The sequence below is a fragment of the Lonchura striata genome, chromosome 1, assembly GCF_050655825.1.
Source record: "Lonchura striata isolate lonStrDom1 chromosome 1, ASM5065582v1, whole genome shotgun sequence".
Classification (NCBI taxonomy): Eukaryota; Metazoa; Chordata; class Aves; order Passeriformes; family Estrildidae; genus Lonchura; species Lonchura striata.
This window is the reverse complement of record NC_140703.1, coordinates 57,609,233-57,634,121: the sequence shown is the minus strand read 5'-3', so window position 1 is coordinate 57,634,121 and position 24,889 is coordinate 57,609,233. Positions and strand designations below refer to the sequence as shown.

The 24,889-nt window shown below is 39.5% G+C and overlaps 1 protein-coding gene across 7 annotated transcripts in view; it reads right to left on the bottom strand.

The window, feature by feature from the left end:
- DIAPH3 (diaphanous related formin 3) overlaps positions 1-20,226 on the bottom strand; it is a 208,424-nt gene extending 188,198 nt beyond the window's left edge. For 2 of the 7 annotated variants that reach the window (XM_031504802.3, XM_077781371.2), the window contains exons 1-3: positions 19,777-20,225; positions 8,967-8,999; positions 330-503 (exon numbers count right to left, since the gene is read on the bottom strand). In XM_031504802.3, coding sequence (XP_031360662.2) covers positions 330-503; positions 8,967-8,999; positions 19,777-19,926 — 357 coding nt within the window. In that variant the 5' untranslated portion in view covers positions 19,927-20,225. The other 5 variants (XM_085576832.1, XM_085576815.1, XM_085576823.1 and 2 more) reach the window with 5 other exon arrangements.
- Positions 20,227-24,889: the final 4,663 nt, after the last annotated feature.

Below are 24,889 nucleotides of genomic sequence, written 5' to 3'. Positions count from 1 at the left end.
GTGACATTTGAAGGCATAAAATCTCTTTGTGAAAGTTTCAGATCATCTTAAAAGGAAGAAGAATCCCCCATTTCTTGTTCCTCCTCAAAACGTGTTGTATAATCTCACTTCTAATTTCTGTTTTAAATATACTTGGAACAAAAATTTGCAAAAATAATTCAAATACTTTATTTCCTGAGAAACATTCTAATAAACACACAATTACAACTCACAAAACAATATTAATAATTCAGGCAAAGATTAGAACACATGCACAGAAGAATACCTGTTCCACCTATCACTTAGCCATATTGTCTTTCTTTAAGTAAAAGGAAGTGTAAGACTCTTACCATCATTTTTTCAAACAGTGCTATGATTTCTCTTTCCGACAATGGTTTTGTAGCAAAATCCTCTGGGTCCATGGGTGTGGATGACCAATCCGTAGAATGTGACTGCTTCATATGTGGTAGAGGAGGTCTTTCTTTTTTACTTTTTGGAATTCTTATACTGGAAAATCTATCCAACTGAAAACACAAAAGGTATAACATATCACATACTGCTTCCATTCTGTGTAACCCTAATTAAGATGGGTGTTCTTGGAAGTTGAACATTCTTATTTTGATGTGGTACCTTACCTGTTATTTAACTGCCTCATTCTAAAGGCTTTTCCTAAAGATACATATGATGGTCAGTTGCCTAGCACTGGAGTTAACCGACCAGAATCCCATTACATTAGAAAGAAATCATGCAGAACATCAGAATTTTACAGAAAGTTTGGAGGAATAGATATCTACAAAACCAATTTATGAAAAAGTCTTTCCAAGTGTTACATGTAGAATATGAGAAAGCAGGCTTATTTACCAAAAGCATAGTTTTAAAGCGGTTTTAGTTACCCAGAAACAGCTGTACTCCTAACGTGGCTACAGAATACATAGGCATGCAAAGAAACTACTTTTTATTAAAAGACAAGATAGCATAACTTAAATACAGTTCTATTTATTTTCTTTCTATTTCTATTTCTTTTTGAATCATGTAATACAAAGTTTAGTGCCTTTGTTCCAATTATTTAGAAACGCATTTTGGAGAAACCATTGACTCCTCTATTAAAGCTTTGTAGAGTATGTTTATGATTTCATGAATGATCTTTATGACTAATCCCCAGCACACGTCAATTGTTCTGGCTTTATTAACCCTTCCAAGAGCCAAAAACATTTTTTAGAAAAGTGGTTTGGGTTGTGGCATTTTTAACTGGTTAGATATTTACCAACTTTTTGATCAAGAGTTACTAAGTGAAACTTTACACATTTTCCATGCTAGAGCTTGTGTGTTTTAAGGTACATGGGCAAGGACCAACAGAAGGCAAAAGCAGTGAACACATAATGAGATACGCTACATCATCATCTCTGTAACACCCTTTTGAACAGATATGAACAGCAACATCACACCTGTCAACACAAAAGAAAGTTATGGAAACATTTGATTCATAAGAGAGTTTGGACAAGATTTCAACCATATCAACAGACTTCTGTCTTGGAATGCTATGCAAAGATATTCTAAGGCTTCAATATATCTTCAAGATAAGTATCTTGAGACAAGTACAACAGTTACCAAACTAAATGACAAGTAAAATTATTATAGCATCTGCAGCATTAAGATCAGAGGGAGCAAAGAAAATCAGTAGCAAAAATTTCGTACAAGTGTTCCACTCTAGTGAGAGCAAGAATTGATTATGATACATTCATAAAGAGAAACTTACAGAAAAAAATATAAAGACTCTAATTCTTCCAGTTCAAAATTGAAAATAAAGTTTTTTGTTAACATTATAAGCTACTCACAGATAGTTGCAGAACATGCAAAAGCAGAAAATTAATATAGCATAAACACAAAAGAGCTCAGCATGGATGATGGGGCTTTTCTGTGTCACATCAAACCAACAGGCAATTAGGAAGAGCATGCTCTACAGGAATAATTACATAGGTAAAACCCAGGAAGACAAAGAATGCAACAAAAGCAAAAGGGAGGGCAACATCACTTCAAGTGAAGTAGTAGTCATCACTAGCAGAAACTGTCTTGCATCTTGACTAGAAAGCAAATTCCCTTCCTGCTTTTAAAATCAGAAGTCTATGGAAAGCATGGGGGGATGAAGCCAGACTTCATACTGAAGTGATTAGATTGGAATTGTAAAAAAATCCTATTATATGAGACTCGTCTTTTCAAGCAACATCTTTCACAGAATACTGATGAAAGGCAACATGCCCGCTCCTAAAAATGAGTTAGCCAGTAGCTTCTCCATGCCCCCACATCTTCACTATAAAGTGCATAACCTAAGACACAAGCCATTGTATTTGCAGATAGTTCACATACAGACTTGAAACAGGTGTAGAGGGAAGACACTTTGGCTGAAATAATGGATTTCAACCCATGAATCAGTGAAAACAAATTTGGTTTACAACACCTGTGCCCTAAATTCCTTTTCCAGTATCTCCTGAAAAATCTCAGTCCCTTCTTTACAGTCTGTACTCCCCAAGTGTCTCCTCTTCCTTCTGCTACACACAGCAGCCACAACAGAAGTACTGGTCAGGCAGAACTACCATGAAATATCACATGCAGTCCCATAGGTCTGCTAGAAACAGGCAGCCCTTATTCAGGGAGAAGAGCCTATTCCTCCTTGAAAAGAGATATTTCACTTGTTCCCATTTTTAGTTTATGTTTTAGTTTTAAGTTTCTCTTGAATGTATAGTAAATGTTTTGCATCATTATACATTACGCTGTAACATTAATATTCCCCATATTCACCAAATCCTATACCACTCATCCTAGAGGAGGAAAGCACATCTTGGAATATATTTGATCAGACAGAACATTTAAGACAAATTGAGATAATAGAATTATAAAGACATTTAAAGATGTGTCAAACTTTAAATTACTTTAAATAATTTAAAACAATGCAGTCTAAAAACAAGATTCACATACATTAATAAAAGGGAATTCACAAGATTTGCACAGTAGTAGAGTGTGGATATTCTACATACGCTTCCCTTTTGAATTATACATTGATAGTGCTTCAGAAAAGTTAATACTTCTCAGTATTCCATACAGGCAAATAATTTCATGGTCCACAGAAAGCACTATACAGAAAGAAAAGAAATTTCATTGCTTGGGTGTAATGAAATCTACCACTGATGCTGCTGGCGATCCAAGTGCATAGAGGAGGAAATGGCAAAAAAAAAAAGTTCAATAATCTTCCATGTTACACCAAAACATTTTAAATCAGGCTAACCAACAGGCTATAGCTAAGCTTAGCTTTGATACAGTTTCACTAGAGTTTAAAGCAGGTTTGACCTTGCATCTTTTCTAATTTTTTGTATTTATTTTATCAACGGATACATATAGATGCATACAGGAACAGTGCTCCAGGACAATAAGAAAAATATCTGTATGAGCCAAAATTAAGCAACCATCAAGGAAGAATGGAAAGGTTTTATTGGCTTATTTCACAGATTGACTATTATTCCACTGAGAGCCCATGAAATAAGAAAGTAATTTTATGCCTACACCATGGCCCTGAAAAATCAAAAAGTTACACAGAGATCCACAATACAAACTTTCTGGCTCATCACACTTTCTAATCAGGTCCCTAGAAAGTAAATCTTTTTGTGCTCTGATTTTGATCTTAGTGATGACTTCTTATACCATCCTCCATAACAAAAGAGCTTATATCGAACTTACACACGATAATGCAGGAATCAATGGATTAGTTACTGCTAGAATATTTTTTGGCACTACAGCTTATCAAAATATCACCTATTAAGAGAGCTGCTATGCATGCAGGAATGAAAGGTGTTACTTCACTGCCACCCTCATCTGTCCCTTAGTTAACACATGAAATCACCTATTCCTATATTATGAAATTCCTCAAAAATTAAATCCAGCACAGGCATGTAAAAAAAAACATTATCACTGTAAGGGATGGCCTTAGTAACAGCACTAAAATTGGCCCGTGTGATGGCTCTGCTCCTTCATCTGCTCCACTCTCTCCAACCTCCTTGTTCTCCTTGACTGCTTTTGCTAAATCTTTTTTGAAGGGTTACTTTCATATACATTTCTTCTGCTTGTGTACAGGGGCAAGTGACACCAGCACGTTTTTTTCTCTGCTTCAGTGGCACTGTTTGTCATCAGGCTTGAACCAACCCCAGTGTCTGTCACGGTGGCTGGAGCAGCTGCAGGGGTTGGTGTCTCAGGGTCAGATTCGGAGACCTCCTTTCCCTCCTGAGGGCACTGGGCAGTGCTGGGCATGGCTCAGTTGGGGCCAGGCCCCAACACATTGCAGTGGTTTGGGTCCTCCTGGGTTACTAGGGTGACAGCACACCTTTTCCAAGGCCAAAACTTTTACTAGTTTTTCTGGATTATGCTCTTGCTAGGGGTAAAGTGCAAACACAGACCACTGCCCTAGACACCGGCCCATACAGTGCCACACACTCCTCCACTCCAAACTATCCAGCTTTTGGGCATATGTCCAGGTGATGTTCTTAATTAAAAGTCTGATCTTAAGCAAGACCTGAACCATATGCAATAACATGCTGGCTCCAAGAAAAAGGATCAGGTAGGTTTCAAGGCTATTCAAATGTTATTCAAAATCTTTAAAATTCTCAAAGGCTACTGTAATCAGTCTGGAGAAGGAATGAAAGGGGGAAGGAAGAAAGATGCAGGAAGGTATTGTTACGGGTTCAGAAGGATGCCTGTACACAAAAAACTCAAGACAGAGTCAGAATAACACAGCAAGCCAATTTTATTAGTCGTGTTAGCAATAAATACATACCAACCCCTGGATGTTGGAGAAGCTGCTGAGCAGGAGAAGGAGATAGTGCACAGCTCCTGACTGGAAAAGGCAGGAGGTCAGCACACCTTCAGGGCATCCCCCTGATGAAAACAGTGTGCATCATGTCATCCTCTCTCCTCTACTCTTGTATCTCCCCCTCAGGAGTGGCCAGTTTCAACATCATCTCACATGGGGCCAGTGCATGAAAATAAGTCTCAACAGCCCATGATCACACCTCCTTGCCAACAACAGCTTTATTATTCCCCTTTCAAAGAACTAATTCCACTGATACAGTTTCATTTCTGAAGGTTAGTCCTACCAACTAACAATAAGTTCTTCTTCTACATTATCTTGCTGACGTGCACAATCACAGACCAAATATGTCAGGCCTTAGACCCGTCTTCGGTCCCTGACAAAGGTATCTTCCCCATAGGTTGTCTTCCCCAGGACACAACATCTGATACCTCATCATGAAAACACAGCATTGCAGAATTATTATGGTTTAACCTAAAATACATTACTAGAACTACTGAACAACCTTCCTTCTTTCACTCCCAGTCTCATGAAGAGACACACACATTCACATATATATAAAAAATAAATAAATAAATAAATATATATATATATATATATATATATACGGGCCATCAAGATACTGATGGTGATCACTAAGCACAGTCTTAGCAGAGTTCTGATATGAAATATATACAGGTATAAAATATTCCTTTCTTGAGTGAAAGCATAAAGCCAAGAGTATTGCTTATAGTTTTTGGTCTTTTTCCGGGTGTTCTCACTCTGCCTTATAGATATGTAGGACAAAAAGTACTTCCACCCTTTATTTTCAAGTTCACGTTTTTGACTGCCTGCTATTTATATACTCAGTAAACACATTTTCACATCTAAAAAATCTGCTCAAGCCCTACAGAATAACTCAGTCTCCCAGACATTTTGCCAGTCATTTTAGTCACAGAAGCTAACAGCTCAGTCATGAAAGTCTGCTGTAAAACCCTGATGCTGACGGATGACAAAGGCTTAGGGGAACATTAACAACATAGGAAAGAACAAAAGGAGAAAGCAAAGTAGAACAAATCCTGTGTCTTCACTTGAAATAATTATTATTCTTACTGGATAGTGAACCAACACTATGAACTGGGTTGCAACAATTAATTTCAGTATCTTCAGAACTTAAAGCAACCAGCAGAAATACTTCTCAAAAGATCAAAGAAGTTACTTCCAATGACTCTGAGTCAAAGACCTCTTAACATATTTTTCCTCCTTGAAGCTCCAGAAGATTAAAAAAATATATTCTTTCTTTGACAGTCAAATTGCTCTACAAGATTCTTAGTATATGAGAAATTCCACTGCTAGCAGTAGAGCTTTTAGGAAGAGCAAGACTTGCATAAACCAAGATACACAGAAGAATCCCTTTGATAAAATTACTTCTTATTCCTAATAAACTCAATCTCAGATATTATTTTACCAGTCTAAAATGTATAGAATTTAGACCTGTGCACAATCACATCCTAAATGTGTAGACAATATTTTACTCTGAATCTTATTTCTCTATATACTGAAAATTATACAGCCTTTCTAATCTTTAAAGTAGTTGCTATGAAATCAGTATAATTTGATGTTCTAATGAATTTTAGTATGCTTTTCTTTTTTGTCTCCATAAGATATCTTTTAATAAAATTCTGTTAAATATGCAGGTTTAGTTAACCTTTCTGAGTCTTACTCTCCCCCCTCTGCCAACACTGAGTCAGGCAGGCCAGCAAACTGCATCTCACAAAGTGGAAGATCACCCCAACAGGCAGGAGGGGACATAAGAGACAGGTAGGTCCCTGCTTGGGGTGTCAGGTGAATCCCCTCCCAACCTACCAAGGGAGCTGTCCCAGTACATCTGTTGTTTGTAGGCAGAGAAGGACTAGTGGGTGATATGGTGTGCACGGTGGCCATTTTGGGCAGTGGAAGCACACAATGGTTAAAGTTTTCAATTCTGAATAAAGTAAGGATGGGCACCAGCAGAACTACCACTTTGGGCTTCTGGCACACAGACTTTGGCGTTTTTAGAACATGGACTGACAAAGTCCCCTGGGAATTAATTCTGAAGGGTAAAGAAGTCCAGGAAGGCTGAACATACTTTAATAAGGAAAATTTTAAAGATACAGAAGCAGGCTGTCCCCATATGCTATAAGAAAATCCAGTGGAGAAAAAGACCAGCCTGGCTAAACAGAGAACTTTAGGCTGAATCTCAGGGCTCAGATATGAAAAGGAAAAGGAAAAAAAAAATAAAAAGGAAAAGGAAAAAAAATAAAAAGGAAAAGGAAACACAAGGGGGAAAAAGGAAACACAAGGGGGAAAAAGGAAACACAAGGGGGAAAAAGGAAACACAAGGGGGAAAAAGGAAACACAAGGGGGAAAAAGGAAACAACAAGGGGGAAAAAGGAAACAACAAGGGGAAAAAAGGAAACAACAAGGGGAAAAAAGGAAACAACAAGGGAAAAAAGGAAACAACAAGGGAAAAAAGGAAACAACAAGGGGAAAAAAGGAAACAACAAGGGGAAAAAAGGAAACCAGGAAACCAGGAAAATGAAAAATCACTTCTGGATGGAGGGTCAGACAACTTGGGGCGTTGTAAGGTTATGTAAGGAGAAAAAGTAGAATAGTCAAAGCTGAAAAGAAACCTGGTCACTGTTGTTACAGACAACAAAAGTTAAAATTAATACATTGCCAACAAAGTACAGCTATGGAGAGTCTCTATCCTTTGCTGGTTGCAGAATATAGTGTAGTGTCCAAGGATGACAAAAAGGCCGAGATATTTAATGCCTTCTTTACCTCAGTCTTTAATAGCAAACAAGTTGTGCTCAGGAAACCCAAATCTCAGAGGTGAAAGTTAGAGATGGGAAGCAAAGTGAAGCCCCCATAATCCAGGAGGAAATAGCTAGTGATCTGCTATGCAAGTTAAACACCCACAAGTCTATGGGCCTGGATGGGATGTACCAGAGAATAATGGTACAAAAAAGCATAATCCACTTTCAAATATTTACAGGCTTTTTGTCCTTATCCCAAAATCCACAATAAACCTGCCGACTTTTTGGGGCTACAATTACAAGCATGACAAGTCCAATAAGCTTTGTAAAATACAAGTGGAAAAAGGCAGCAAGCTAACCTCTTTAACAGGAAGGGCACCTCACAAAAACAAACAGCAAAATCTCATGTATCCCAACTACAATCCTTACATGACACTATCAAAACTTGTTTTCTAGTTACCAAAAAATATTTTTGCTTTCAGAAAGATGATAGCATTTCCCTAGCTCTCCAAGATATACAAGTTTATACAATCAAACTTGTATTATCAGCCAGTCAAACTTGTATTAGCAGCCAGTCATACTCAAATTTCTTTGTAACAATTTCCATTTAATGAAATTTCCATTTAATAGAAACATATTATTTAAGTCAAACTAGTACTGATAGACATAAATCTCTCTGCACTTCAGCTCCCAGCTACACACTGAAGTACTTCAGTAAGAATTCTGTATAGCACTGAAATCGTAACAGCTGATCTATAGTTGATGACAACACATTACCTCCTAGGCAAATCCAAAGACTTTATAAAATTATGTATTTTAAGAAAAAATATTATTACCCACAAAAGAATAGTATAGGCAGTGAAACAGGTAACTTCAAGAGCAAAAAAAAATTTGGTTTGTGGTTAGATACAGAACCTCATCTCTGATCAAATTCAAGAAACACTGTATTAAGCATGACACTGAATATACTTAAAGTGGTTTGAACAAGCATTAATGAATTTCACAAGCAAATGTTAAATGTTACTTTGTTAAACATGTTATTTTAAGCTAGCCATGCAGCCTAAGTAACTTTAATATTAAACATGCAATCACAGATATCTTAACTATACTGCATGTAGATTGGCACAATTACCTGTGTCAGGCTCATTTAGCTGTGATTAGAGCATATTTCAAAGCCATCCATACATTTTTGCTACTCATACTGATCATGTTACAGATAATTACCAGTTCAGTGAGACTTTGCCAATTAAATAAATTATCCTCAAAGATAGTTTCTTGTATTAGTAAGGTTATTTCTATTGCATTAGCAGTAAGGTTATTTGCTTAACCCAGCCAAAGCAAAACTTAAGTTGTCTTACCACATCATCTGTCAGTGTCTTGATATTTAAGTGCTGTAAATCAAACGGGAAAGCAGAAGTCAAAATTGTTCAGTAAAAAAAAAAAAGGCTCAGTTATAGTTTTTGTATTCAAAATCACATTCAAGTTAAACAGTGTTGAATCCTGACACTTGAAATAAACCAAGTTCTTGGCAAGTTGTACCTTGCTGGTTTATAACGCACAGCAAATTATACAGATTTAAAAAATCTTCCATTTGATCCTCCAATGGAACATCAAAAGACTATGAACTAAGCACAGCTTGAAACAAGTTGTGTTTTATTATATTTCATAACTAAATTATGCTTTAGAGCTAAATATATGACCCGCTCAAAATTCAGATACTGCACATATGTCTTCTCAAGATGGCTATAGGGACACCAACAACAAATAGTCCAGAGATTTCAAACTCAATAGAAGAACACAGAGCTCCTCAAAAGTTAAAAATTATCCATCAAGCTGCAACACTCAAACTACTCACATTGTTGAACAGTTCAAATAATGCCTCTGCAGCAAGCAGAACATGAACCTGTGAGCAGAAACTGAACTAAGCATTTAATAATAGTAGCATCCAAAAAAATCTGATCTAGATCACTCAAAACAGCAGTTTCTGAACCAACACTTGCTGCACTTGCTCTCCACAAACACAGCAAGTGCTAGGATGTACAGCTCTTCCACAAAACCAAAGAGCAGCACAGCACTTTGGCAACTGATGAGTCAGTGTTACAGGGATCCCATGTTTCATTTTTATGAAGAGATTGAGAACAGACTTGGCAGGAAAATGTCAAGAATGTGAAGTCACATACTTAGTGAGATAGACTCTTACCCTTCTCTTAGACTCCCCTAGTGTACACAGCTTGGCAACAGCTGCAGCAACTGTCAACAGCTATATCCTAATTAACCAGATTTGGAAACTCTTCACCAAGTCAACAATAATTGGCTATCACTCTCTACAGCCTGAAAGGAGATTATAGCAAGGTGAGGATCAGTCTCTTCTCCCAGTTAACAATAGAAAAAGAGGAAATGGCTTCAAATTGCACCACTGGAGGTTAGCTTGGATATTAGGAAAAATTTACTCACTGAAAAGGTAGCCAGGCATTGGAGCACGCTACCCAGGGAAGTGTAGAATCAACATCCCTGAAAGCATTTAATGGCATGCAGAGATGTAACACTTGGGTTTGGCAGTGAAAGTGGTGGTGCTAGGTTAATGATGATGATCTCAGAGGCTTCCAACTTCAATGGTTCTATGATTGTGACAATTAATTCTGACATCTTCTCTGGCTCATCCCTCAGAATTAAAGAACAATTGTGTTAAGTCAAACACTATCACACAATTGCTCTAGTCTGAATAATGTCAAGAAACTGAGGAAGAAGTGTCTGATGAATGATTATGAAGTTAAAAATAGAAGAAAATGAGGTGCAAGGAAAGAGAGTATTCAGTGACACACTACACTCTATCAAAAAAATTGTTAAAAAAGGAGGTAGGTTACTACTGAACCTTTATGACAATTCCATTCCATGTTCTAATAAGTGAGGATTTGTAATAAATGAAAATGAAAACTATGCCAATCTGGCCAGAAGACTGAAGATCTGTAATCCCAATCTTCTCACTGGTGTTCTCCTGCCACAGGGGTCGATCAGACTTTTGCCCCACAAACTGCTGTAGAACTGGGGTTTATTACTTGCTTTTCCCATTCTGCTAAATATCTACAAAGACAGTAAAAGTCTTAACTGGTGTCATTTATAAAAGCTCATGACTTTGCATTTAGAAAGGTGTTGCCGTGCGAGACCGGCTCTGTGCCGGGGGCGGGGGGGAACCTGAGCCGCGGCCAATGGGACGGGAGGCAGGGGACAGGGACAGGGAAACGCCGGGGACAGCGATGGGAGAGGCAGGGGGGCAGGGACCGGACCGGTGGCGAGGGGGAGTGACAAGGGAACGAGGGGGAGTGACAAGGGAACGCAGGGTCTGGACAAAGGACCGCGGGGGGGAGGGGGGAGGGGGAATGGCGGGGGGAAAACAAGAGAATTACAAATCCCGCAGAAAGGTTTGGTATAATACTTCTGTCCTTAAGAGAGCAAAACTGCAAGAGAACACACTAACATATGGTCTGACACTGCAACTAGCTAGAGAAAATGTATTCCTTTTTCATACAGATGACTTAAATCATTAAGCCTTTAGCAATGCACCAATACCATCACGGAGCTCCCCTAACATGGCGGGAGATTACATAATCTGCTCAGAATGGAAACAACATGCATTCTATGCTTTGAGTAGAAATTCAAGATTCATGTCAAACGCATGCACACTCCACTAAAAAAATGCAGGAAAGCAAGAACATCAGGTTCATTTCCACCTAAGAACATATGTTGGATGTTTTGTAATTGCTTCATACAAGATACCATCATCATGCAGGTAACCAGGCAAGTTCATATTCAGGTTATGTTCTTTGAAAAAAACAGAAGTTAATGAGATAGTTCAAGCTAGTATTTTTATAGTCATGAAATTCAGCAGTGCAATTTACTATAATAACAAGTGAAAAGTTTCTCATTTTCTATATCAGAACACCTCACTGACCCAAGTCATCTGACTAATTAGTGAAAAAAGACTACCACACAACCAATTAAGGATACCATAATGGTATAACAAACTCAACATACAGATATGAGCCTTCTTTCAAAGTCTTCATCGTACTGGATACCTAGAGTATGGAAGTCTAAAAAATATCAGCATTCCTTTCATAAAAAGTTGTGGAGTCTAGTTTGAAGGCAAATGCTAAAAGCAGGTTCTTAAGTAAGAATCTACCTAACCAGAACCAAATATCAACACTGGTGATATAGAGACTTTATAAAGAGAAGAAATTCCATGCAAACTACAACCTAATGTTCAGTCCTTTCAGCACTCGAAAGGCTGAATGACTTGCTGTAAGACATCTCTAAACACTTACTTAGTAAACTTTATGTTATAATGCTTCTCAGTCAGAGGAGTTAGTTAAAATAGAACTGGGGTTCTCTTTTTCTCCTCTCCCTCACCAAGTCCTTCTCTTCTGAAGGACAAAAATAAAATCAGTTGACAGCTTCACTGATCTTCTACAGCATTCAAGGACAGAGATGTGGAACATTACCTGTGGTCTTAACAACAACAACCACAATAAAGAAACTTACCACACTGAATCTTTTAATGGCATTGCAGATAGAGGACTGCTGTGACTCAAGAACAAGAACGTATTTTTATTCTTGACAGGCCAAACGAAACAAATTTCTAGTAAGGGGAAAACTAACTAGATTAGGAGTCAGGTAAATGCCAGATAGAGACTAGAGTGCTTTAGTACCACAGGGACATATTTCTATTTCCAGGCTCAGATATATCAGTTCACAAAAGATACATTCTGCTCAAGTGAACAGGTTGCCTTAAACACAGGCCCACAAGTGAATAAATATGACTTAAGTAATATTCCTATAATATTCAGTCACTGCTAAAAACATTAAGTAGTTTTACAGAATACTGCTTCACAATGGATGGAAATATTCCTGTGCTATTCTGAGCCTTCCATGAACTACTCCACAGTAACAGAATTCTTGATTTGAAAGCATAGGAGCTATGTACAAGTATTCCTTTAGTCTATCATGTAGAAAGTAGATATGCAAAAAAAAACCAAATTATCAGTATTTTAAGTATTATGACATGTTTTCTAGTCAGAGATATACAAAAGCACAAAGAGATTAGAGTCAATTAGGACAGTTCAGGAAAGATTTATCAGTAGTACCTACAGTTAGAAAAGCAGAAGAAATACCGTTGCTTAGTTTTCAGCTATAAAAACACTTTCATAAACTAAATTTTAAAACTGCACTCCTCAGTGTACCTTAGTTTTTAGTCTAGGACATGGAGGAAGAGGTAATTTTGTTTTGCAATTGAGTAGGAGCAGTTCACTTAAAGCTAAGTCAAATGAGAAAGAAATACATAGGTGTATATTTTTTGAAGAAAGCAAGCAATCTGACACATCCCTCAGGCATACTGCTGAATAACCAGTGTCATAAGACAGAAGATATACATACATGTGCAGCATGTGGTACAGTGTTCTTGACGAGCTGGCAAAACTCCAAGGATAGTGAGAGTCTTAAACAGAAGCTGAAAGGTACAAGAGGATGCAAGGGCTGAGTTTCACAACACAAGCACAGCAACAAGATGACTGCTCCCAAGACAGGAGTACTGTGTCTCTTGAAAAGATCACAAATGATGAAGACACGTGTGATGGAACTTTCACACCACTCAGCTAAAGGAAGCCAAATACTATTTGGCTTCATACATTCACAGTAAAGAATCCTATTGTCATACTGATACCTGAAAACTAGGCAAGAAAACAGTACTCCAAAGCATAAGGCCTATAGAGCAGGTATATTTTACTCAATGCCAGGAATGAGGGGGATAGCTCCACCCCAGACTCATTCTTCCATTCTTTGCACAGTACAAGCTTTTATACTTTTTCTACTTGATGTGCACATTATACTTTCCTAACCTTTACATTGTAACATATTTTCTAATTACATGATTACAAAAGCCCTTGTAGCACATGTGAGATTTCTGCACAAGGTGGTCATCAGCTTGCTGATGGTGGTTTTGGATGAAGGCTGAGAAGTCTTCCTCAGGTATGAACTTTTCACCTGTCTCTGTGCATGCTCTATAAGCTTGTCTGATGAAACAGCCACTGGTTAGCTTTTTGCAGTGAGCTTGTTCTGCTAAATTTGCTGATTTCTAAAAAGTGCTTAATTCACATACCCTGTTACAAAGTAACTACTTCTTTCCACATAGCTACAGCTTTTTGCATAGCTCAAGCATTATCTCGTTGCCTCAGCATCAAAAGAAAGGAAGGGAGGAGAGGGTGAAGCAGGGAGGGTGATGGGGCAACATTATCTTGTTGCCCATGTATCAATATGCAAGATGACACATCCAAACAGCAGTACATACTTGAAGTTCATCTGCTAGACAGAATGTAATAACTTAAGGGATTGCCTATATAATTACTCAGTCAAGTCCAGGTAGAGACAGTGAAGCAAAGCAAAGCAATGGCAAATCCCACTTAATTGGATCAACAGTACTAGTCTGATCTTGTGTGTCTTTAGATCTATTTCCCTATCTTTACATATGCACATTTATGGACAAAATTCTCTCTAGGTGTGGTACAAGCAATTCAGGTAAACAGGATTAGAATTCAGGGTAATGACATCTCACATAGGACTCTGATCCCATGTCTTCAGCATCTTTTTCACCAGCACTACAGGTCAGTGTGGCCTGGAACCAATGAAGACTAGCCTAGTACAATATTGAGTGTAGTCTGTATCATCTAAGAATTTTGGCACTCCAACAAAACAGGCAGCATCTACATTCTCCACAAGTGGTCTTTTCACCATGGCATAAGCACAATGCTCATCTGTTGCTCAATGCACAATGCTCATTATGTTGCTCATCTAACTTTCTCTGAATGAAAGCAAATAGTTTAAACATAGATTGTTTAGTACTTGAACTCAGATCATGCCTGGCAGAGATGGGCACTGTTAGTATGACAGAAAGACCAACAAAATATGATTTTTTGATCATAAATGGAAGTAGAAGACAGAAAAGCATAGTGCCATACACCCCTGCCAATATTAGAGGGGTTTTAGGCATGCAACATAACAAGATGTCAGGCAATTAAACAACAATTTCAACATGAATGTCCTCCACCGCCTTGGAGTACTTCAATTTACAAAAAAAAAAAAAAATTAAAAACCCACAGTCCCAATCTTTTGGGATATTCATTTTGCCTTTTTTACAGACAAAAAAAAAAGAAACAAACCCACATATAACACCCCCTCCAAATCACCATGCACATGTATAGTCTCTTTAATAAATTACAAAGAGCTTCCAGTCTGCATGTGGCTATGAGGAAAAAAAATGGAAAAAAGGAGGGCTTAAGCAAGATGACTTTTAGAAGAACCAGCTAACTAACGCCTAAACACTGAAACAAGACAAACGAAAACTAGGGATGTTCATATAATTACATCATCCACTCTGCACCTTCATAAATTCAAAAGTGAGCAAGAATGCATTGCCATTAATATTATCATCAAAACCAGAATCAACACTAGCTGTTTTTTCCCCCAAAGGATTTTCTCCAGCAGAAACACAAGTAGAAGACCAAATCAAGGACTGAAGGAAACCTGTAGACTCAGAGAAAAGTTAATTGGATGATTACAGAAAATGCTATCACTTTAGGATCTCCTTTGTAACAATATTCCCTCAGTAATTTTGCTCAGTCTGAAAATCCAATTTACAAACTCTACACCATTTCTTGCTTTTAATTTCCAATATACTACTTCAGCATTTAGATAATGGCTTTATCGCACACTCTGTCTCTGCTGCTTGAAAAGCAGACTGAAAAGCAATCAGGAGCAAAACCACCTTAACATGACGGGTTCTACACAGTGATATTCTTTAGGCATTGATGAGTTAAACTCAAAATTGGTGCTTACAGGTAAGATCATATAACAAAGTGCTAGAACACAACACTAAAATTTAGTATCATAACCCACAGTGTTAATTCATGCCAACAAAAATAACAGCATGAAGAATTTACAATTTTACAAAGCCGCAATAAAGTGTTTTAAGTAACATCTGTTCAGCAATCATTTCTTTAAAAGACTAATTTAGATTCAAGGTCTTACACTGCAGCATAACTGCAGCAATAATTCAGTCACTTTGTAATTAAAGATATTGACACAGATTGGTCTTACCTTTCTACTCTATGCCAGAGAAATGGAAGTGTTTTTCTTCTTAACTACATCTTTCTTTGATTTATAGACACTGTTAAATGCAACTGTTAATTTGTCTATTTTTAACAGATTGGTGTAAACAAACCCTTCTTGACTCATAAATTTCATAGAGAACTTAATCAAGAACATACCCTGAAAGTCACTGAAGTCAGGTCAATGGTAAACTGAAATTAATAGAAACACCTCTTATTTGATCTAGAAATTGAAGTTGATCTTTTGAAGACCAGTGTCTGCAATACGGAGTATCTGTAAAGTGCAGTTGAAAGTCACATAATATAGCACTCACTGCAATGATTTCCAAACATTTCTAAAGTGAGGGGGGGAATCAAGGAGAGGAAGTGGCAAAAAATTTCTTTTTACCCCACCCTGCCCTTTCAGATTTCAGAAGTTTCTTGCTAAGTCAGTGTATATACAGATAACAGTCAATAAGCTGAAGTACCACAGTACCACAGAAATTCTTTTACCCTTTTAAAAGTCCCACTCTTCTAAAAACTTGGGCCTGTTGAACAAAGTCATGCTGGTATGTGCTTCAAAATGAAACATCACTCCTTCAAAAAAAGTATTTAAAATGATTCTGCAAAAGAACTGAGACAACTGAGGCTTAAAACTCATTCACTTCTTCTGAAAAGCTAGTTTATTCAAAAAGAGTCCTTGAAGGCCTCATTTGGCAGGGCTAAACAGTTATAGTGGCTGATTCCAATGCCTCCTTCTCCCCGCTCCACACCTCATATGCAGTGGGTTTTTAAAAACAGAATTTTCCTCAGTTAAAAAAGGAATTTTCTTTAGAAGGGAGAAAAAGGAGGAGGTGTATGTTAATGATGTCACCTTTGTCAATGAGCAATCCAATTTCACCTCAAGGTTTGTCAGGGAATCAAATTATTTTTCAGATTAGCATATCTACTATGACAGATCAATATGCTGCATTGACTGGAAGGGTCCGACCTGGAACTTATTTTCAAGCCTTGAACACTGAGAAATATTACACTCACATAATCTGTATTACTTGAGGTCAATAAATCTAACAGCTACTTTAATTTGACAAATGTACACAGATAGAAATATAACTGAGGTAAATGAGCTATGGCACTCTAAGTACCTGAAATAGAGAAAAGGGCATAAAGTAAATCTAAGACTGGATTACAGAGAGCCCAAAAGCATAAGAGCCAGGCTTTACACATTCTGACACAAAACTAATTTAACTATTAAAATTACATTGAAGATGTATTACAGAAAGAGTGAGATGCAAAGAAGTCAAGTTGGAAAATACCTCTAAGATCATCAAGTCCCAACCATAAACCAAATACTGCCAAGTCCATCACTAAACCATGTCTTTAAGTGCCACATCTACACATCTTTTCAGCACCTTACAAGATGGTGACTCAACCACTTCTCTGGGCAGCCTCTTGCAGAGCTTGACCACCTTTTCAGTGAAGAAAGTTCACTTAATACCCAATCTAAACCTACCCTGGTGCAACTTGAGGCCCATTCCTCTTGTTCTGTTACTTGGGAGAGGACACTGACCTCCACCTCCTTACAGCCTCCTTCCAGTTGCAGAGAGCAATGAGGTCAGCCAGTGAGTTAATGGCATACCTAGAATACAATCCATGTTCAAGCCATAATTCTTCAGTCCCTATCAACATCCAAGGATAAAATCTTTGCTTTAAGACATTATTTAAAGATGAAAAATACGACTATCGTTAGGGTGAAATGCTTTTGAAAATTGCAGTTTGACAAAACATTCTCATGAATTAAGAACATTCTGATATACCCCTGCTTAAAGAGAAACTGGGCAGGGAAATAGGAAGAGACAAAATAAAAAAAAAAAATATCAAAATCCACACCTACCTACAAGAGGATTATATACCCTATACAACTGAGTTGGGGTACATGTGTGTGGGGCAAGGGGCTGGTTGGGCCTTGCCATGGTGAGGTGATGCCCTGCTCTGCACACACACCCCACTCCTGGGGCCTGTATCCCAGCCCACACTGACTGCCAATCCCTGGCACAGTGGAGGCAATGCTGCACACCTGGCCTCTGGAGCCCCTAACCCAGCTCCTGAGTGGCCAAACAAACAGAAGTCCCACCTGGGGGGAGGGCCCCAGAAGGCCAAGGGGTATTTAAAGCTGAACACGAGGCAAGCATACGTCTTGACCCTACCTCCTCTTGGAATTTCTATCAGCTGAACACTGATGGAACCCAGCAGCTGGTAGCTATAGGTGTTCTTTTTTATGTCTTTTTTGTCTTCCTCTCCTTTTTCTTCTTTAAAATCAAACAGCTTTGAAGTTTGCCAAGTCAAATGGGCTAAGTTAATGCTTTGAGATGTATTTTATGTTGATTGAATGTTGCACTAAACCTTTTGCCAAAGATCTTTGATTTTCTGAGGTTGCCAGTAGTCTTTTTTGTTGGTTTGATCTCTTGAGAAGATCTTGTCGCTATTTCTCCTGTACATCTAACTCAGAATACAGGAACAACCATGAGCCCTTTTGAAAGCCTCATCAAGTGAGGGGCCTTACATGTGTCCTGCCATGTCACCTGCATGACCAAAACGCACGTGTCCCCAGTGGATACACAGCCACTTATGAAGGCAAGCAAATAGCTCTTGGTCAGTTTCATATATGCCTCTTCTAAAATGCAGGAAAATGCACAGAGACATGGCTCAAACAGCAGTCTCTGCAGCCACAATACAAAAAGATTGCAGCAAACAGGAATATTCCAAGAGCAAGTTATGACCTTCCAGAACAGGTCTGGCCAGCCTGTTTGATACCGTTTATTGGCTAACTTTTTTGAACCTGTGCACAAGTGCCAGACACTCAAATACTGAGTGTTAGATAAATACACCTTAGAATCAAGAGTCTAATATAAGTGTTATGGTATCTCTTTTGTAATTATGTAATAGATACATCTTAGAGAAGGTGGGCCCAGGGACAGCTGAAAAAAGATCAACATGCATCACCTAAATATGAGCATGGGGTGCTTTTCCTCTGCATGTGGCAGATACTCCCTGAAAGGAGGTTGTATCCAGATGGGTTCAGCCCCTTCTCCCAGGCAACCAATGACAAGATAAGAAGACACAAACTACACCATGGGATATTTAGGCTGGACACAGTGAGGAATTTCTTCACAGAAAGGGTGATTAGACATTGGAATGGGCTGCCCAGGGAGGTAACGGTGTCACTATCCTCAGAAGTGTTTAAAGAAAGACTCAACATGGCACTTGGTGCCATGGTCTAGTTGACATGGTGGTGTTCAGTCATAGATTGGACTCAATGATTCCAGAGGTCTTTTCCAACCCAACTGATTCTGTAGATTCAAGGCCTGTAGAATATATATTGGTCCCAACTCTAATGCTTGGAATTTTCATCATGTCCAAACAAAAACTGGTTATTTCTGGGTACACTTTGGTTAGAGCTCATCTTGCAGACACATTATCTCGTGAACAGTTATAAGCCATCTTGACTTTGCCAAATTCTTGATGTGCAGCATAAAAGAAGGCCTACGGAAGAGAACTTATTATGTCTTTTAAATTCAAAGACCATTTTTACACTGTAGAGTTATATAACTAAAGTTTAAAAAAACCCAAACAAACAAGAACAAAAAAAAAACCAACAAAACAAACACTGCAGTCCTATTAGAAGTAATACTGTTTAAGTGGTGGAAGTCTGTTCTATTCCCCTTGCACCCACAGCTGTCGCGCAGCAAGTAAAGGCAATGAACCTTTGTGATGAAGCCCTCGGGAGGGACCTGCAAACTTGCTGTATCCTTTCACGGACAAGCAAGAGGCGAGCTGGACCAGGCGGGATGAGCCTTCGAAGCCCGGCTGCGCTGGCCGGCGCCCAGCATTGCCACTCAGTGTCCCGATCTCGGGGCCCAGGCCGGGGCCGGCGAGGGGCAAGCGGGGGTGTCACCGCACGGCCGGGCCCCCTCGGCACGGGCCAGCGAGGCCCCGGTCCTCGGGCACCCCCGCCGCGGGACCGGCTCGTACTTACGAATTTAGGCTTCCTGCTGTCCGCCGCCTCCTCGGGGCCCCCGGCGCTGCCGGTTCCCGGCGGGCCCTTCCGACGGAGCCCCTTGTTCTCCCGCCCGCCGCGACCCGGCGGCGAGGACGGGGCGCAGTAGCGCGGCCGCGGCGGCTCCATGGCCGCGCGCGGGCGACGAAGGGCGATGGGCAGGGGGGAGCGCTGCCCACGATCGGGCCCAGCGGCCCCGGCCGAGCTGGGCGCCGGCGATTAGCGCGGCTTAGCTGGGCTCGGGCAGGCAGGGCGCTCGGGGGGAGGAGCGGGGCGCAGCGCTAAAGCCGCGGCGCAGGATTTAGCGAGGAGCAGCGCTAATCCCGCCACGCCCGCGCCGCGCGGGGCCGCGCGCTCCCAACGGCCGCGGCGGCGGAGCGCGGCAACGTCCCGCGGTCCGAACCGTCCCGCCACCGCCGGCGCCGCCCCCGCCCGCCCGCCGCGCCCAACCCGCGGCCAATCCGCGCCGGCGCGGCCGCAGCGGCCCCTCCCGGTTGGCGGGACCGGTGCCCGTCGCCGGTGAGTCAGCGGCTCGCGCCGGGCCCCGCCCCGCCCCGCCCGGCCGGAGCGCGCCGGCCCCGCGCGGAGCGGGGCGGCCCCGCGGGGCTGAGGGGCGCCGCCTCCGAGGCGCACACGCGCGCGCAGAGGAAGGGAGAGTTTGTTTCTATCTATTTCTATATGAGCTTTTTAGATAAGCAGAGCACTGACTTTTATATGTAAATATGCATTATAATATAGAATCGTAGAATCATGAGATTTGGAAGAGACCTTTATGATCATCCAGTCCAAAAATCCAAACCATCTCGTAAAACACACCCAGGGATGGTAACTCCATCACCTCCCCAAGCAGCCTATTCCAATGCCTGCCCATCTGAACAGTGAAAATAATTTTCTAATATCTAATCTGAATCTCCCCTGCCTCAGTTTTAGGACATTTCCTCTGGTTTCCACTGCAGTCACAATAGTGACTTGTCCCTACCTCCATTAGAACCTCTTCTCTGGTAGCTGTATAGAGCAAAACATACATAAATAGACATACATACGTAAATATACACATACATATATATGTTATATATTATTAATGCTTCTCATATTACTTTTATACCAACTTGGTGGTATTGGGTTAAGGCAGAATGACACAGAAGAAACACAGTCCCTGTCCAAAACCATAATCTTCCTGCGCCCAGGTTTCTGTTCTATGATGGGCACAGTCTGTGTGGAGGAGCTGTTAACTGTGCCGCCAAGGCCAAAAGAACAGGTGTACCTACTGTCTGCATTTGTTTAATGCAATCCGTTGTTTTCCATCACTGAAAGACCTGCAAGACACTGTGGTTTATGGGAAAATACATAAATAGAGATTTCATTATGCTGTAAACTAGCAAATTGCATATGGTTTACAAGGCAATTGAATTCTCATTACTACAATCAATACATTGCATTTATCTTTATTTTAAATTAAGAGTAGTTAGAATAATGATGCAAACTGGAGACTTATGTAGGGGAAAATCTATTTCCAAATCTCAGTGTAAGGGATCATTAAGAAAAGGCTAATACTCAACATTTATATCTCTAGAGTATTTCCTAAAACAGAAGAATTTCTTTTCTGTCATTCAGTCCTTCACCATCTCTTACACAGGCAGTGACCTACAAAATGTAACATCTGCCAGTACACAGAGTTCTGGTGAAACATAGCAGAATTCAGCCCCAGACTCAACCTTTGCAGGGCGAGGAGCTGTGGGGCCACGCAGAGTAGATGCCGTAATTATTCGTATACGTTAAACTGTTCATCCTTTGGCACCTTTCTATAGATGTTTTGTAAATTTATATTGGAATTCTTTGTGGAGATTATAATTAGCAGAACAGTGTTTAATGTCATGGTTAATGATTTCCTGGAACATTTGATTAGAAAATTAATCAAGTTATGTGTGCGTATGATAAAGCTGTTTAAATGGGCCTCCTAATTGCACTGTGGTACTACACAATGGCTTGTGCCAATACATCACTTTCAAGGTACTGCGTTGCAATAACAGAGAAACACTGAAGGGAATAATTTATCAGACGGTTTTACTAAGCCAAAAGTAAATGTTAATACTCTAAATCTATTATTATTATTTTATACTGCCCCTCTTGTGCTTGTAAGGTGTTTCACAGAAACACTCTTGGAACAGCTCAGTTTACTAAGATTAATCATGACTGAGGAAAAAAACTGTGAGAAAGAAATGCATCACTAATCCTAAAATTGTGCAGATTCTATTTAGTCATAGCATGCAGATTGGGGCATGCAAATAGCTTGGCCATTTTGCATTATTTTTTTACTGAAATGAGAATATTTCAAATATGAAAGTCTGAGACAAAGTAAGTGCATAAAGTTAACCATGGACATTTACAGAAATAGGTCCTTTAGACTAAATGGATTCATTTAGGCTTTTAGCATCCTATTCCATGTCTCTTTTATTTTTTTTTTAATATATTGTGCTTCATGACTTAAAAAAAAATAGACTATCCTCCTAATATTCACTGTTTCAGAGAGGCAGTTTTTCAAATATATTCCTGTGCAAAGTATTTCAAATATGGCCTCTGCTGTGTTCAGGCAGTTGTCCACATTTCATCTGGAGACATCTAGTTCTTTCCTATAAGAAGAAGATAAAGCAGTCAATTAACTGTTCTTTCATGAGGTCCATCCTTTTGGCCTGTCACATAAAAGTTATGAAGGGTTTTGTTAGCAATATTGTTGTTTTTACAAAGCAAGCATACAAGTTTAATACTACTCTATTTAAGAATGGTAACAAGGAAAACCTTCCTAGCCACAGTTCCTGTGGCTTGGTAGAGACAAGCAAATGGCACATGCCTTTTCAGGAAAATGGCTTCACCTTTCTCCCATGGAAAGCCCCAATTCTAGGCGATTCTCGCCCAAATCCCTCAAACTTGCATAGCTATCTGTACATTGTACCAATTGAATATGTATTTTATACCTTTCCTACCATCTTATTAAAAAAGTTCATACATGAATTACAAAAAGATATGATTGTTAACTCATAAGGCAAATAGAAATTACATTAGAAAAACATGGCCTGTCCTTGTGTCTTATAGAGTCAACTGATGCTTGTTTTATCTAAGAAAATCTTTTAATAGTTGTATTTTTATTCATTATTATTTTGAATTTATTGCAATGTAATATCCTTAAATGTAACCTGTGGATAAGATCTTACTTAATTTGCACAAAATGGGTGGCTCGCAAAACATATTATTTCATTATTAGGATAATGGGGAGATAAAATCTCAAATTGTTAATCTAGTCTAGCCTATTAAGTTGACTAAGGAACATGGCTGTAAGTTTATCTTACTAATCAATTAACAAATTTATGTTACAGTTATGCAAAAATTCATACTCTGTTCAATTAATAAAGTTTTATTGACAAAAATTTGCTTTAGTTTTATTTCCTGTAAAACAAACAATTATTTTGGCTTTTTTGCACATAATTTGATTGTCCTTTAGTCAGTGTCACTGCAACTGTAGTAGTATATGTCATCTCTACATTCTGTTTTTAGCATAGACTGGGAAAAATGAAAATCCATTGCTAAAAATTGTGGCACTCATATTCTCCAAACAGAGAGACATAATTCTCTCTCTCAGGGTTTTTTCCTGAAGAAGCACAGAGAGAAGAAAACAATTCTTATCTGTGCCTGTGTTTGTGCCCATGTGAAATGTGGTATGTAGATTGTTTACCCAAACTGATTGCTTGATTGGATTCTGGTGATGGTTGTTTGGATTCATGGACCAATTTTATCCACGTGTGTGTCAGGACTCTCAGGAGAGAGTCATGGGTTTTATAGCTAGTTAGTGATAGTTCTTGTTAGTGTAATATAGTGTAATATAGTTATAGTATAATATAGAATAATAAAGTAATTAATTAGCCTTCTGAAATCATTGGAGTTCTGGACATCATTCTTCCCCATTGGCAATCGTAGCACCGATAGAAAACTATCCTAGAAGATAATGATAATCAGAAAAAGGAAAGATCTGAAAATTCACCAACTAATACGACGCTAACCTTAAGTTCTTACATGACAAAAATGTATTAGGCATTTTCTGATATATGGTTATGGTTATGAACTTAATTGTATAAGCCTACAGAATTATAAGTCTACTAAAATGTGACAAAAGGAGTTTTGGTTTTAATAGTCTTCATAAGGGATTGAATTTTTCCTTTGCTTAAGCTCATGATCAGGATAACTTCTCTTTGTTACACGTGTGTTTAAAGAGATTCTGAGAAATGAGTTTAAGCTAAATGCTTGTAATGGGTAACACAGAATGTTATTATATTCTATATCTATCTCTGTCTGAAACTTGTTACTGTCTTTTTCAGACCCAGCACGGCAAGGACTGCAATTGCAGGGCGTGTGGGAGGTGCTGGTCCCCTGATCCCTTTACAAGTCTGGGACACCTGAGCCAACCTGCTCTTGTGCCTGGCCATGTTTGCTGAAGGTGGAGGCTCTGCTTCAGAGGGGGTTATTTTGGGCAGTTGGCTTTTTGTTTGCTACCTTCCTGGGAGAGGTCTTTTTGCCAACATCTTCTCCCTTTGTTTCCCAGACCACACGATTACCCGTGGTAGGCTGTCAAAGACTGGAAAAGCAATCTGTTTCAAGACATCTTGGGAAGCTCGGAATGTGTGGTAGCGGGTGGGTCAGAGCTTGCTTTGGTGCCGTATCCCCGATACCCACCAGGCCCACAGTGTCTGTCAGTCAGAGCACAATGGAGCAGCCTCAGTGTTGCCTGATCCAGCCCCTGAGCGGCTGAGAGACTGCCAGTCCCATTGGGAGGAGAGCCCTGGATAGGCCAAGGCTTTAAGAAGCCTGACCACAGGGGAAGCCTGTTGGCTTTTAGCCTTCCTGCCCTCTTTGGGGTGTTACAGCACTGCAACCCAGGAGTTGAGAACTATCACTGTTTTTCTATACCTCTCCCGCCTTTCTGGTTTTCTCTCTTTCTTCTTCTAACTCTCTTATTTCATAACATAAAATCAAGTGGTTTTAAATGTTTTCTCCGGGCTAAGTCTCTTGTGAGATAAGTGATGTTATGTTGCATTTACTATTG